At 42.0% G+C, this 16,507-nt stretch overlaps 1 protein-coding gene across 3 annotated transcripts in view; it reads left to right on the forward strand.

Moving 5' to 3' along the window:
- BEND5 (BEN domain containing 5) overlaps positions 1 to 16,507 on the forward strand; it is an 873,054-nt gene that overhangs the window by 784,906 nt on the left and 71,641 nt on the right. For all 3 annotated transcript variants that reach the window (XM_074545835.1, XM_074545834.1, XM_074545836.1), the window contains one exon: positions 9,814 to 9,976. In XM_074545835.1, the coding sequence (XP_074401936.1) occupies positions 9,814 to 9,976 (163 nt within the window). The remainder of the gene's footprint in view (positions 1 to 9,813; positions 9,977 to 16,507) is intronic.

Below are 16,507 nucleotides of genomic sequence, written 5' to 3' on the forward strand. Positions count from 1 at the left end.
TCACCCCCTCCTAAGTACCTCTCTGCTGTTTTGGTAAAAAAAGACTCTTCTCCCAGAAAGGCAAAAGCTGCTGTGTTCAGGTAGGTTTTGTTAACATCATGCAAGCTTAACAGATCTACTCAGAAATCTCTTAAAACCTGAGCACAACAAATGATCCTGCCTCCTTTTTTTGTAGTCTTGTACCAAGGCATATGCAGGAAGACAAATACAGCTATTACATGCTTTAGCACCCCTCTGGGATGCATTTCTGCTTGCTGCTTCTTGGACGTGTTGCTTCATAAATATATTTATTTATTTATTTATTTATTTATTTATTTATTTATTTATTTTATTCTGGGGGCTGGGTGAGCCAAGAAAGGAAATGTGTTTCTGGTGCACAGGGAACAGACTGTAAAGTCTGTCCTTCTCAGTGTTACAGGCTTTGGTCTCACAAGGACTCTGCCTTTTGGAGAGTCTCAGGGAAATGAAACTGTTCCATTATGTTGTGCTGCACCAGTTCACCCCTCCTTGTGTACAGAGGATTGAATTTGTGTTGAAAAGAGAAGGAGGGTGGGGGAAGTGTTGGAACAAGTGGATTTTCTTTCAGTACCTTCTTGCCCTGTTGTTTGTGCATGCAGGAGTTGACAGCCCCTTCTCCATCCCCACACAGGTAGAAATTTAGAATGTACACAGAATAAACAAGATTTCATAGCAATTTTATGGTTTATTTTCAAAGATCAACATTACTCTTACCTAATGTCAATGTGCTGGGAGCAGGTAACAGCCTCCCAGAGCAGCAGCAATGAAAGGAGCTGCTGTAGGTTCTCCTGCAAGCTGCCCCTCATGCAGAGCACCACAAATCCCCTCAGATGGGACAAACTGTGCTGTGCAGGAAGGACAGGGAGGTAGTAAAGAACTGGACACCTGTCCCTCTTGAAGGATATCTTTTTGGGTATTATCTTCTTAACCACATGATATTTTAATGTATGTAGAATACACCTCTGGCTCAGAGAGCTGTCCTGAGGCAGTGAGAGAGCCAAGAAGGAGTGTGAGCAATGAGCTGAACTGTGTTGCCCTGGGAGCAGCATCCTGTCCCACCTCAGGAAGGTTGTGATCCCCTGATTTAGGCCTGCAAGTGAGGACAACTCTTTGCCATGGAGAAAAACACTTTTTTTCTGCAAACTATTCAAAGCAACTGGGTGCATGATGGCTGTATTTTCCTTTTTGCTTCTCATTGTCCTAGTTTTCTGTCATTTGTATAAATGATTATGAAAGCCCTCCCAGGAGACCACGCTCACGCTCATAAAAGTATTGTAAAGAGAAGCATTGCAGGCTATTGCTAGAGGCTATTTTATTGTATATTTTGAGGAAATGTCTCGTTTTCTACTGACAAATGGAGAAAGTGAGAACTCCAGAGACTTGAGTTATTTTCTAAACAGTGTGATTATTCTGTAGAGCTTAGCCTAGGAAATGCCACCATTGCCATCTTTGGGGAAGGAGGTGCTCTGAGAAGCAGAGGCTGCTGTTAGTAAAAAAACAGGGTGAAAAGCAGGCCTTTCCTTCCTTATTAACCTGACACATTTTCAGATCCCCTATTTGTGTGCATCACTGGTCACAGCTTGGGTGGGCTCATAAAAGGGAGAGAAGTTCCAGCCTAACCATGGGTAATGGGTGGCAGGGTAATGTTTGAGTAGGTGACATTGTCACTTGTGGTTAAGTGAACTTGAGATGATGGGGATGCAGGCTCACTAAAGGAGGAGCTGAGATGACCTGAGGAAGGTTGTTTTGGGATATACAGACTGGAGATGTGTGTTCAGGATGGCAGATCCAGTAACAAGGAACTCTGAGGTTTGTGACCGTGTTCACAGGAGTCTTATGTTGAGGGAAGACATGAGGATTTGACTCCATGTTTCAGAAGGCTTTATTTATTATTTAATGATATATATTACATTAAAACTATACTGAAAGAATAAAAGAAAAGGTTTCATCAGAAGGATAGGCTAAGCTAAGAATAGAAAGGAAAGAATGATAACAAAGGCAGCTGTCTCAGACTCTCACTCCGAACCAGCTGGCTGTGATTGGCCATTAATTATAAACATTTAACATGGGCCAATCAAAGATCCAACTGTTGCATTCTACAGCAGCAGTTAATCAATGTTTACATTTTGTTCCTGAGGCTTCTCAGCTTCTCAGGAGGAAAAATCTTAAGGAAAGGATTTTTTATAAAAGTTGTCTGCGACAGAGGTTTGCTTTGAGGATGGGGTGGAATCTGCCTCCTCCTCTTGTTCTTTCCAGGTAGGCTGTGATGAGCTGCCCAGCTCTGTAGGAAAACTCTTGCCTGTGAAGGTGTCAGGCCATCTCCACCCTGCAGGTGCTGTTTAAGGAGCTGTCCCTCAGGAGAGCTGCTGGTTTGATTTGGATTCCTGTCATGTTAGTGCTGAGCTAAAGCCAGCAAACTCAATGAACAACTTCAGAGCTGTAGCACTGGGGGAGGTGGGAGCTGGGAGTACAACCAGTTTAGGGGCATGTGAGGAAGGATTCTGGGGAATGGGAAATGCAGGCCAAACCCCTGCACTGCTGCTGGTTCAAGGTGCAGAGCACAGATATTAATGAGCAGTAAAAAGTGCAGCTATTGTACTTCTCACAGGTGAACAGCTGAAGCCCTGAAGCATGAGAGCTAGTTTCTTTTCTAGCTGCAGAATTTCTTTTAAGAAAAAGAACTAATTTGGTACATTTGGTCTTGAGGCATAAAATGAGAGCTTATAAACTCCCTCCTTCCAACCTCTCTCCTAATGACCATGCAAATATGTGTTTTTATCAGGAAACTTAAGCAGGCATGACTGAAGGACACTTGGGAGGGCGAAAGATCTGGTATTCCTGCACTGCACATTAGAGGGATAATGAAGCCCCTCGGGGAGCAGATGTGTGTGTGGTGACAATGTACCTTTAAACTGTTATTTCTCTGAGGAGAATTGCACTTTAAAGCCTGAGAAAGTGGTGCTAGGCAGGTTGTGTTCATGGTACTCCTACAACAGTGATGCTACCTCTAAGAAAGAGTGATTGCTTTCCATTGAGCAGGAGGAAGAAGGCAAAAAGAAACAGGGAGGAGGATGATTAAAAATCTTTTAGGACTCGAGGCTGTTTGGTCTTCAAGGTTCAGTTTTAGTTATTCTCACATTCATGGTGCAGGTCAATCTATTCCAGGTCTCCTCTGCCTCCCTTTCCTCAGACTTCTGCAAATCTAGATCAGAGAATATTCCACAGCTAAACCCAAACTTTTCTGCCCACCCTAGTGTTTCGTACCAGGCACAGAAGTTATGGAAATGCTGTCAACTGCAGAGACTTCTGTGAGAGTGAGTGAGACCCAGGAATTATCAGCCCAATATGCCTCCTCCTAAGGTACCTGGAAAAGCTTCAAACAATGGAATTCCTCTTTGAAATGAGGAATTGAAACTCTTCTTTCCAGATTTCAGTTGTCACAATTGGTTTTGAGATGAAATCAGTTTTCTTCCTGTGCATCAGAAACATGGCTAAGCTGCAAGGTGAGATGAATTGTGGAGTAATTTTGAGCTCTGTTCCCATTCCATCACACCTCTGCTCCCAGAATCCTTCCTCTTTGCCTGCTCCCTCCTTCAGATCAGCTGTCTGCTTTGGGGATTGATGCTGACTGCAGTTTGTTAAATAAATTGGAAGAAGCCTGCCTGGTAGCAGCCTCCCAAATGCCATCATTTCCAAGTCTCCAGACCCAGTTGGTATGGAGTTGGTGTTAGCCTATCACAAAAACCACCAAAACAAATACCCAAAAAACCCCAAACCACACCAGCACATCTACTTTACAGTCTATAACAGAGTTAAGAGAGTTAAGCTGGCTTTTGAAGTGAGAAGTTTGCTCAGTGCTTCCAGAGAAGTAATGAGGTGAAGTTTTGCTTGTAGCACAGTTTGGTAGGGTCAAAGCAGTGACAGCTGGACACACCATGGCAGGAATCAGCTCTGTCTGTGGCAAAGATGCCAAAGCCAGTGCATTTCAGTGCCCTTTCTCAAACTTTTGCAGACTTCAATAAAGCATTCTAGAAAACGAGAGAGAGTGAGTTATAGCTGATACTGTAAAACTGCTCTCTGAGATGGATTTGACACTGCCTGGGCTCCAGTCCATTTCCCAATGGCACATCTGTTCTACCTTGATGACAAGTGCGCCATTCCTTTATTCCTAGAGCACTAACTTTTTTATTATCTTTTTTTTTTTTTTCCCCACACTTGGCACTGAGTTCAGGGCTCATAGAGGTCAGACCTGCTTTGGGAAAAAACCTTTCTCTTCATCTATAACAGCAGCATCAGCAGCCAGCTCTGGTGATGCTGTAAATCAGTCCTGATTACACCTAGCCATTGCTGGTGGTGATCAATGAAGAACATGAAACAACATGTATGCATAATCCCAGTTTACCCCAGCAGGTAAAGTGTTTATTTCTTATCTGTAGAATGAGCAAAATGTGGGCAGTTTTGCTGGGTTTGGAGTGGGGTATTTTAGGAGTGGTTAGGCTCAGCTGTGAAACACAGCTATGGAAATGGCATAGGCTGACCCAGCATATTTTTAATTGTATGTTGCAATATGAAACTATTCTCTAATTATGAATCCTCTTGGTGTTTTTGTCTCTGCTTTTTTCCAGGAAAGATTCCTAACATAATTTTATGATTTTTGAGCATTCAGTTGCACATGCTACATTCTATTGTAGAACCCTTCCTGGACCTACATTGTCTTATGTATATATTAGAAACTTTAGGGAAGATCTCTTTATTTTCAGTTTCATGCAGGTACTTTCTTTGTGAGGAGAAGTGATCATCTGGGAATCATTCATGTGCACACTAAAGCTCAGATTTTTGAAGATATATGCAGTTTTGAAGATATATGCAGTTTGCTGCTTCCTTCCACAGGCAAATCCATAATCAGTTGCGTTGCAAGAGATGTGAACAGCTGGTAAAAATCTCTCTCTTGAATTTCAGGAACCTCCCTGGACCTTGCTATGCCAGAATTTCATCTTCTGCATTCTGTCAAAGCCTGTGACCAGATTTCTGCCTGGTTGGCATTTTTCTGAATGCCTTGTACTTTTTTTTCTTTTCTTGCTAGGTTGGGGAAACACCTTAGGATTGGTCATAAATGACATGCAGTCCATATCCTGGATCCCATGTTAGGAACCTGGCAAGATCTGATTTACACTGTGGTCATACCTTGCTACTTTCTTCTTAATGTGTTGAGCAATTTCAGAAGATGACAAAGATTCATTCCCCAGAAAAGTTCTGGATGAGAAGGTCTCTTTGTCCTGCCATCAGTGAAAGGGAGAATGAAGCTCCTATCCATCACTGGCTGGACACAGCCTGCTTGACATTTCATCCCTTTTTGTTATCCCTTCTTTCACTCCAGATTGGGTCCAGTTTTAGTGGTGTTTGCCTCCAATTTCTCCTTTTGTGCAGCCTGAGGTTCTCAGGTGCTGAAGTAGGCCCAGTCCCCTCTGAGGCCTCACTGGGGAGGAGGCCTTGCCAGCCAATGTTCCCACCATGCAGGGCCACAGAATCCAAGCCCATCAGGGCTGCAAAGGGTACACGGGGAAAATCAGTCTGACCAAGGGCCAAGATCCTTTTCTGCTTTGAAATCACTCCAAAAACAATTTACATGCTTTTTTTTTTTCTTCTTCCTTTTTTTCTTATTTCCTTCCAAGCATCTTTGTCTGCTGCAATGCCTGAATAAGGTCCAGTTGGTTTCCCAAATGTCTCTGTACTGCCTGGCTGTTCCCTGCCATTCCCAGCAGGGAAACTGGTCACATAGTTTGGCACTCAGCACAGCATGGGGAGGAGGAATGAAGTCTGGTAGGGAGGCCTGGGGAAGCTGCCACTAATGCCTGATGTGTAGAGAGACAGTCAGCACTCCTTGAGGCTCCCAAATGTGTTTGAAATCTGTTTTTTCTGGTAAGTATCTTTCCACCAGAAAGTAAGGGAATCCTTCACCCTTCCTTCTCTGCTCTTTTTACACTGGATTTCTTGGCATCTTCTAGTTCTGTGGATAGCTATTTGTTCACTGAATTTCTTCACACCAGCTGGGAAGCAAAGTCCTTCTGTGAGCTTTAATGTATCTGTGTGTTTTAATAATGCATTACTGTTGATTTTATACAAATATCACTATTTAAGAACTTCAAAGTCTTTGGTGTTCCCCCCACCCTGCCGACTGTGCTTCTCACTGCTGCTGTTGTTAACACTCCCATGCGTTTCAGCCTTGAAGAAATAAATATTTGTTTAGCTGTTCTCCTGCTGTGCCTGCTCAGTGCATTTGTTTAATGATGACTTCAGTTTGGCTTTGCAAAGGGGTTTAGGGAAATAGATTCTCCCAGAAAAGCAAGAGACTCATTTGCAGACAACTTTCCCTGTGTTTTTGCCCTCCTCTTGCCACCCCCACTCCTTTTTTCCCCAGATTAGGGTTTGATTAAATAAATGTGCATGGGCAAAACTTCAAGATCAGCTGTGGTGAGGAATCAAAGTTTTGCCAGTTGTTTTTTGGGTTTTTTTTTCCCACTCCCTTTATCTTGAGCTAAAACAGTGAGTAGAAGGTCAGACTCAGCAAGTACCTGCTGCTCTTTCTTGTCATTACCTAAATTTTCTTTTATCTGTAGTTTTCTTTTTCTCCTATAAAACATCAAATAATATTTTGGCTTATAACACTTTCTCTAGAGCCAGGCCCAAGTTGCTGTTTCAAAACATGCATTTGCCATGTTCTACCCCAACATTCTTCAGTCAAATGAGAGATTTTATCTTTTACCCAAGACACCAAGTTGGCTTATGCCATCAGATTTTTTTTTTTTCCAAAATGAGAACAATAATAACCTTCAAAATCTACATTTGTGTATCTAAATGAAGGGTCAGCTTTTTATTCCTGGAAATTCAGTACCACTTGGCAAAGAAATAACAGAGGATTTTTTTAATGCTTTTGCTATTTCAAGTAATTTTTACAGCTGAAACTGAAACACTTCTTTTAAACAAACACAAACAGAAAAAAAAAAGGGAACATAGCCCCTCACCCTCCCAAAATAAAACCCAAAGCCCCAAGCCCCGTGAAACAGCATTATAAAAATTCAACCTCTGAAAAGTTGTTAATTTTGGTGGGGTTTTTTTGTTTTTTTGTTTTTACCATTTATGTAACTGTCTTGATAATGCTTAAACCTCTTATGCTTCACTTTTGAAATACAGCAAATATAATTTTGCCAATAACTAGATTCAACTTCTGCTAGAAAGCAAAAACCACTTCAGTGAAGTAACACATCGGACTCTCTCTTCATATATTTCCAGATGACAAGGTTTTAGCCTATTGCAGATTTTTTAAATTACGCTTTAGTACATGACCTGGCACTTGTGTGGCTGAGTTTCATCTGACTACAATCACTCTGGCCCTCAAAGTCATCCCACTGCTTTTTTATTTGTATGATATTCAGAACCTCCTCCATAATGATGATTCATTCCACAGTGTGTCATCAGCAAATTTTGTTGGCATGCTCCTCCTTTGCCGTGCCAAGAACTGTGATGAAAATATTATGTAAGATTCATCTCAAGAATCATCTATTAGGAATTCTACTCATAACTTTCTTTTTAGCCTGATTAAGATAATGGGAAATAGGAGAAGGATTTCATGTGCAAACTGTATCCCAAAACCACCAACTGTAGTCAGCAGATACTTGTACAATTTGTTTTCCATATAGTTGATGAGATTCCATAATCTTCTCAAATGTTCCATATCAGTAACTGAGTCTCCTACTCACTGAAGTACTTCTATCCCTAATGTCTTCCCTGAGTCACCTCCTCCCACATTTTCCTTGTTTTTCCTGTGCCAAATACAGCCTCAGAATTAGCTTAGTCCCTTTGTGAGTGATGCCTCTGCACACAAAGCCCAATATCCTGTCCTGAGCCATTTGTTTTCCTGTTCCTTTGTTTCCACCAGCAGCTGATGCTCTCATGCATTAAAAGTTCCACTGCAGGCATTTGTTTGAACATGGAGCACCTTCCACTGAAGTTGGTACTCACTTGGCTCAGGAAGCAATCCCCTGAGCATGATCATCTTCCTCTGCTTCTGAAATTTAACTGAGGCCAAAGCTTCCCTCTGCCTCAGGATCTCAGTAACTTTTTGAAGGTTTATTTTGCAGGAATCCAGAGAACATTCCCTCTTGTAGACCTCTTAAAGTATTTTATCCCATATATCAAATTAACAGTTAATTTTCCCAGCATTCCTTATGAGTGCTTTGCTCCCTCTCCCACAGGTATTCAGAATATCCTGCAGGCTTCTGCTATGTAATTTGGCAGAAATTATATGACATCTACATAGGAGAATGCATTCTGTGTACAAATTACCACAAAGTTAAATATTATGTTGCCAAAAAGACAACAAGTTGCATTTGGAAACATCTATATATAATCCTAATAAGAAACCCAATTCCATTTTATTCTAATTAAACTGGAGAACCTTCCTTTTTACAGCATGAGAGACTTCAAGGCATTCAGAATGTTAATAAACCCACAGGTATTTCTAATTTTTATATCTCCTGCTATACAATATTTATCAAGAATTGTTGCTCATTTCAGTATTAACCTGATTTTCTCAGTCTAGAGAAGTTCAGTATTTTGAACCATTGTATCCCATTTCTTAAATGCAAAGGAAATCTTATTTTCCCCAGTTTTGGTAAGAGATGGATTTCATAAATATTCACATTGTGTTGGCTAGAAAAGGTAGCAGCCCTAAGGCTCCATAGGTGGACACTGGACAGCTCAAAGAATTCACCATGGGCACAATGACTGAACATTGAGCTGTGTTAAGGGTCCTTTGTGTTTCACTGGCAACATAAAATTCTTACAGGAGGAGATGTAATGATCTTTTATACAACAGATCCAAGTTGGATCATTTTTTGTGGTTGTCACTATCTTGTGCTGAGCCCTGATTGGCTCAGTCTAATGGTTATGAGGTTTCTGAATAGAGTCTGAAAATCAAAATGAAATCAGAATCCATTTTTCTGTCTAGTTGGTAGGAACAAGCTCTGAGACTTCAATCGACCTGAAGATGAGCTGCCCTTTAGTCTCCAGATGTCATGCCTTCAAAGGAGAGCTAAAACTCATTTATGGAAATGCTTGGAGTCCTCCCCTCCACCCCTCAAATGAATAGTCATAAAGCTGTAGGGTTCCTAAAGCCAGATCTTCAGTAATAGCACAAAATACTCCCTTTTATGCTGTGCTGCTGGTGCTGTAGAATAGTGAGGTAGATTTTTCTACCCAGAGAGCAACACCCCCTTAACATTTAAGTTAGTGAAGTGGAAATTTCTGTGACCTAATTTAAGAACCAGTCAAATGTCTTAGGTGAGAAAGTTTCACCAAAACATAAATGCCACTGTATTTCTGCTTTGATTAAGAGCCCAGGTGAAGGGGTGGGGGGAACAGTGATGATACAGGGGAATGCAGTGGAGACAAAGGAATCCAATATCCAGGTAATGGTGCAGCTCAACTCCTGAGCAAGGGGGATCTGGAAGGCTCACTTTCAACTCCTGCATATGACAGCCTTGCTTTGTGTTATCTGAGAGGGAAGAGAAAAAGCTGATATTAATGGTGAGCCCAGATGAATTTTGTGAGAGTCTGCCAGGCATCATTTATAGCCTGTGTGCCAGAATGGTGCTTCCCCTCCAGGCCATGATCAAAACCCAGAGCAGTCTATACAGTGCAAGTGGGGTCTGGCAGTGTGAGTGAAGCTTCTCTATCCTCTCAGAGGCTCCTTCCCTTGCTGCACTCCTGAGCTCTCCTGTGTTCTTGCTCCTGCAGTCCAGCACGTCGTTCAACAGGGACGCTGTGAAAGCCGGGACAGGCCGGCGTTTCCTTGGGGGGCTCCTCAATGACACATCCTACTGCTACACTCTGGAGGTCTCCTTCTACAGCTACATCCTGGCTGGAGCTGCTCCTGCTGTGCCCTACACCGAGGAAGCCTGTATCCTTCTGAAATCCATCCCCTTGCAGCACATGTGGACCAGGCACTTAAGGTAAATACCTGTGTCTCCATAAGAGTTTGCTGAGATAGGAACACACACAAGTGGAAATGTGAGTCTGCTCCTGATGCTTTAATTTCCCTCATATTGATTCTCCATACTGTGGAAATTCAAGAAGAGAAAGACATTAGATCAAATAAGCCATTTCCCTCTTGTAGGAGATTGTCTCACACACTTGTTATAGGAGCTAGTCCTGGAGAGTCTGTGATCCATTCCCCTCCACAGCCTTCCATTTCTTTCTTCATTTCTCTCCTTATTCCCTCATTAGCCCTGTGTTTGTGTTATTGTTTTAATAGCAAGTTGAGAGTGCATCTTTAGTACTGAGTAAAATATCTTTGCCTTTGAACTGCAGCCAAAAGGATCCATTAGGTTCTGCAGCTGCCTCGAGGACAAATCTTCAATGCCAGTTGACAAAGAAATAGAAGTCAAATTGTGAGAACAAAACCATCAAAGTTGTTGGCCTTTTTGAGTGCTCAAATAGAAGCGGTGTCTCATTCCTCAAAAACACATATCCATCTGGCTATCTCAATGTATCAGCAATTTGTAGAATTGTTCTGACTGGTCTTATGATCTGCTTTTATGTTTTTCTTTTTCTTTTTGTCACCATGCTCAATCAAACAGCCAGTGCCCATACTTCAGCGCTGGGTGTGTTATTTCATTTTGTCATTCTATCATGGCAGCTTTTGAAATTTTCACAGGTTTAGAAACACTGCAGAGGGAGAGAGATTAGCTGTGATTGCCTATTTACCTCTCCACTGCATTTTGGAAGTTGGGGATAGCAAGGGAGAAATTTTCATATGAGATATAATTCTTCACCATCCATGTATATGGGCACTCAGAGCGAGAATAAGAGCAAGAAACAGGGAGCAGGGAAAGGAATTGTTTGCCATTTGGGCTTTTCTGGTTTGACTTCTCCACGAAATTGAAATCTGGGGGAAGGAGGGAGATGAATATATTAAAAGTGATTTACCAGGCTTGAGCATTTGGAATAGAAGCTCTTTTTTGCCCAGTAAAGTTAACTGAAGGAAAAGCTCCTTGCAACATGCACAAACGTAGTATATCTTGCCACTGTGGAAGAAAATATTGTTACTGTTAGGTGTAGGTATTTATTTCCTTAAGATGGTATTTTGGTGTTTCAAGAACCTGTGCCTTAGTTTTACCTTTAATTTTCTTCCTCATTTTCTGCTCATGCTGAAAACTACTTATTTCTCTTCCTTATTTATCAAGAACAGTTTTTACAGTGAGGAATGGAAAGAGCCCCTATACACACGAGATCATGATTCCCTTCGATATATTTTCCTTCATGACTGGTATATCAGACCAGCTTAGTCTACTTTTCTGTAAAGATTTCTGGTCTTTGGTTCACATGGCAGAAGTTTCACCTGTGGGGTCCAACACCTCCATTTGCCTGCTGCAGGCAGAGGTGCTCCATTCCCTGTTCATCCCATCAGCAGCTGGGGCACAGAAAACAGGCTCCAGAGCAGAGAACCTTCCCCCTGGCACAGGGAAAGCTCAAGCAGCAGCTTGGTTTCTGCAGCTAGGGTTTCACCCAGCTGAGTGGAAAAGGAGGAGAAGCAGGTTTTGGTTGGCCTGGCAGACAGCAAGCAGAGAGAGGCTCTTTGCCCATGGAGTATGCTGCACTGGCATTTTGCCCTGGAAGGTTTTATTATTTCCTTTTCCATGTAGGAATTCTATCCAGAGTACTGCCTGTGAGGCCTTTTCCTCACGTGTGCAGTTTTCTGGTTAGTGGAAGCAATGGAGCTGCTTGGAACAGGCTCTAGACTGGTCTGATCCAACACAGGAGTAGCCACTGGATTTATGCACATCCTGTCCTGGCAGGGGAGGAAGTTTCACATCACTGAAGTGCCTGTGACCGAAAGTAAAACAATTGCAGAGCATTCCAATTTAGCCTGGAACAGGCTATTTGCAAGTCAGTGATTAATTAATGCTCGGATTTTTTAATGGACCTGAACCAAAGACACAGGCAGTCAGCTCATATTGGCCTCCAAGGACAGGGCTGCTTCTATTAACTATCTACTTACATGCAGACAGCAACTCAAGCAAATAAAGGAAGAAAATACAGCAAGCCCAAGAACTGAATTGATAGTGCAAGTATTCTGGAAATCTGTTTTTAAAGATGTATTTCTTAGAACTTTGTTCATCCCATGTGATGTTATTTGGTTGTGTGAGTCTTTTTTCCTTTCCCCTTTTACCTTTTTCCCTTTCCCTTTTCCCCCTTCTCTTTCTCTTTTCCCATTTCCCTTTCCTTTCAATGGAAACAGGATCAGGGAGGCTAGGATTGTTCAAAGCTTCTGCTGTTGGATTAACGAGTGCAGACTGAGATTCAGCCTCAAATTCAGGTCACCCAGGACCATCCATACAAAGTGGATCACACATCCAGAACTAGCCATACTGGCTCCTTTTAGAGAACAAAACCAATTAGGATTTCCAGATTCTGCAAAATATTAATTTAGCCTAATGTTGTTCCTGTTGACAGGTAGAAATACTGAACAAACACTGAATAGACTTGTGTTTGCTCTGGTGACAAGTAATGATACCTGTCAGCTTCTTTTCTTTACAGCATTTGTGGCAAATAAGATCACAGTACTACTCCCTTTCATGCCATTATATAAGTGGATTAGGTTTGTTGGTGGGTTTTTTTATCTCTTTGTGTTCTCCAGGTTTAACTCTGTGATCCATACAAACCTCTGTGTGACAGTAATAGATATATTTTAACATTGGGTGAGATTACCCATTTTTTTTCAGATTTGTGTGACTGACTGAAATATTCTTTGTAATTTTTGAGATAAATGGATACCTTACATGCATGAAAATGGAAGACAGACTTTCAGTCTAAGAGTTTGAATTCTTACCATTAGTGTGGATAGTAACTTTTTTCAGTAAGAAAAAAAAGATGGAAAGGTACCATTAGAAGTGGAAATCAGTTTCAAATTGCTCCAGTTAGTATGACTGAATGTTGTAAATGAATTGGTTCAGAATTTAGAGGATGACACCTGGAATGTTCTAAAAACAAATTGGCTGCTGAGGCTGCACTGTTTAAATGAAATCCAGAAGGAAAGGGTCTTCCTCCAGCCTGTGCAGGGTGTTTATGTTTGGGGCATATATGGTGGGATAACATCATGCAGAGTGTTGAGTTTCTGTCCTTTTCTAACCCAAAGAATTAATGTGATTGCATCAATGTCTCAGGCCTTGATTGGCATGGGATCACTAATGGCTACTGCTGGAGCTCCTCTTGTATTTTCACCCAGCAAACAAAGCACTTGGACATTCCTGCAGAGCTGTGTGTGTGCCTGCTAGGTCTGTGTCTAACAGATACATACCTGGAGTGTGAGAAACATTAGGGATATGTTCTGTAAGCTCTGCAGAAAACCCCACGATAACACACGCTGCAGATAACAGTGAATGGACTCTGTTTCAAAGGCATAATAAGAGGATTGTAGGCTTGTCTGTTACTCTCCTGGAAGTGGACAGAGAAACGTTTAAAACCCTTCTCACACATGCACACATTTGGTGGTAACTGATTAAAAAAGGCAGCACAACAACAGTTAGCTCAGCACCAGGTGAAGGAGCTTTAAAATGAGCTGATATGCTTCCGTTAAATTCCATGTTTTACTAGGCATTTACAGGGCTTATGACATGAGGCTTGTAAACTGCTCTGCAGCACTCACCAGCAGCAGCTGAGCTGCTGAGCTGCCTCGATTCTCACCAGCCTCAGAGCTGGGCAGGGAACAAGGGATAAAGAGGGGGAGGCAGGAGGAATGCCCAGCACACCCAGAGCTGGTGCTCTCCAGCATCCCACTACAGCTGTGAAGAGCAGCCATGGCAGCCTGACCTGAGAGCAGCCAGCAAAGGACTCTCACATCAACAGCTCTAAAATCTATTTGGTTCATTTTTTAGAGTGTTTGAACTGCATGCTTGCTGCAAAGGAGGCAGTTCATAACAGAGAATAAAAGGATTTTACTCTTCCACAGCCCAGCCATGAGGCAGGAAGGCAGAAATGATGGAGACCTGGCAGGAACTGGTATGACCATAGCTGTAGGGGAGAATTTTCATTGAAATGGGTGGGATCACAATTGTCAGCATGTCCATAGCTTTTTTGTGTATTTTTATCTCAATTGCAAGCTTCCTCCAGGTGGAGAAGGACCCCATCCAAAGGTGCACTGCTGAACTCTCTCTTGTTTGTGGGCATAAAGATGTATTTATGTGGTTACAGCCATAGAATGAAGGCTTGATTGACTAGAATCTCTTCAAACACCTAACAGGAGCTCACATCCTAGGCTTTTGACACAGAGACCACTGGGTTCATTCTTATTCTTAACTTCAAGCAAAATATCTGCCTGCTGCTTGACTGGGAACTTGAGAAGTTAAATCCCCAGAGGAAACAGTCATTTGTTACATCCAGATTCCTTTTAAAGAGTACTTGGATCTCAGTAAATGCCTGTCCTGGGGAAAAGGAATCTGTATGCAAACTACAATTCCAGTAAAAGCATCTATAACTTTTAGAGCTTCATGTACCTGCCAGTCCCCTAGGGCAAATGTACTTGGTTATTTTGGGCTTTTTTACATTTCTTTTTTTGGCAACTGCCTGTCCTGATCCTCCTATCTCTGTTAGTGATATCCTTAAGAGAAGATCCTTATGAGACAGATTATGGCCTTTGCAGGTTCATTCCCAGCCAGTAAAGGCAACATTACTAGCAGAAGCCAATGAGGTATGAAAAGCTGTGCTGATAAAGCTGAGGGAGCTCTGCAGAGGTTATCCAGCGTGGCTTAGGTTTGAACTTGAGTTAGAGGTTCTTGCCAAGATGATTTCAAAGTAAATCAGGCACATATTCAGGGAGAGGCATCCAGAGGTCTCCTTCTTCTGCTGAGGCCCTACAAACAGGCTCCTTTGTGTGTGTTGCAAAACATGGAATTAATCCTAATCCTGCAGATTTTTCTGTGTGACCTCCTTGCACGTCTTGTTTGTTTCTTAGTACCATGTTTAGGGCTGGTTTGGAGGAGAGGAAACAAAATCCTCTTTTCAGCTCCCCAGTCTGTGTGAAAGTGTCAAGGTTTACAGCCACAATTTCAAATGCTCTTAATATTACTGGAAGCATAGAGTTAAATTATAGAGTTGTAAAGTTACTTTATAGTGATAATGCTGTCAAGCATCAATATCTCTGCCCCAGGGCACCATGGAAACTCAGTTAATGATATAAGAAGCTGATATTTTTCAGGGTTGCAGCTGTTGGCTCATACCCAGAAGGAATCTGTGTGTTTGTTCATATCGGGTATATACAGTGGGACCTGCTCAAAGAAAATTAAGAAACAGTGAAAATCTGTTTAATGAAGTGCAGTGGAATGAAAGTACAAGGCAGTGGTGCACACCTCAAAGGGCTCAACGGAGTGGACAATGCTGCACAAAAACACTTCTGTAGGGGAGGCTGTTTGTGAGGGAGAGTTTATGTTTATGTAGATTTGTCTATCTGGTTGCCTGTAGCACTGGCTGCGTCAATCTGTCTGGGAGTGTCAGTAGAAAAAATGGAAATTTAGGGAAGTGACTGCAGTCAACTTAGGAATATGCATAATTTTTGTAATGGATTTCTTAGGATCTGTACCTCAAAGTGCTTTGATAGCCTCAGATGAAAGATGCTATAAAAGTGCAAAGTGTATTATAAAGCTGCTTTTTTATTTTAAAGAAGGATTTTTTTTTTACCCTTAAATGTAGAGTATCAGTTTTGGAAGGCATCTTCAAAATGATTCCATTTAACCATCTGATTCCAGTTACCTTTTCTTTCCTCTTGTGTATGCATATTTCTTTCCCAAGGTACAGGGGATAGAACAGATGGTGGCTGTGGGATGAGAATGTAAGCAGGAAGCATATTCAGACTTACAGAAATGCCCTCAAGTCAGTTTCAGACATGAATACAGGAGTTTGCCTTCTTTGAAGAGCAGGAAGATTTGAGTAGCTGTGAGCCTGGACCAGGGAATTTGGACAGGTTGATTTGAGAACCACCAAAATTTACAACTGAATTCAGCAACTGGGACCTTGTGGACAGCTGAGCATCTTAGAGACATGTGTGCAAATACCACCCCTGCATCCCAGCAGCTGTCCTCAACTCAGAGCTGCCTCAGGATGTGCTCCTCAGCCCAGGTAGGGCTGTATCCAGTGGCATGGGAAGACTGATCGTCATAAGCCCAGCTCTAAAAATGGTCTCAGCCAATGCAGCCTTTGGGGTCCCTGTGAGTCACTCAATGCTCCTGGTGCCAAGCTGTCATTGAGGCTTTGCTGACTGAAAGCCTCACTGGTGCTTTCCACTCAAGCTCTCAATGACTCTTGGCCTGCAAGCACAAAACTCTCTAATTCAAAAAGGTTTTGATGGTAGTATATTTTTAAAAACCCATAAAATTTGCCAGCTAATAATATGGATCAATAATAATATTATAATAATAACCATAGTAATAATCATAAC

This window comes from Zonotrichia albicollis, chromosome 8 (assembly GCF_047830755.1).
Source record: "Zonotrichia albicollis isolate bZonAlb1 chromosome 8, bZonAlb1.hap1, whole genome shotgun sequence".
Lineage (NCBI taxonomy): Eukaryota > Metazoa > Chordata > Aves > Passeriformes > Passerellidae > Zonotrichia > Zonotrichia albicollis.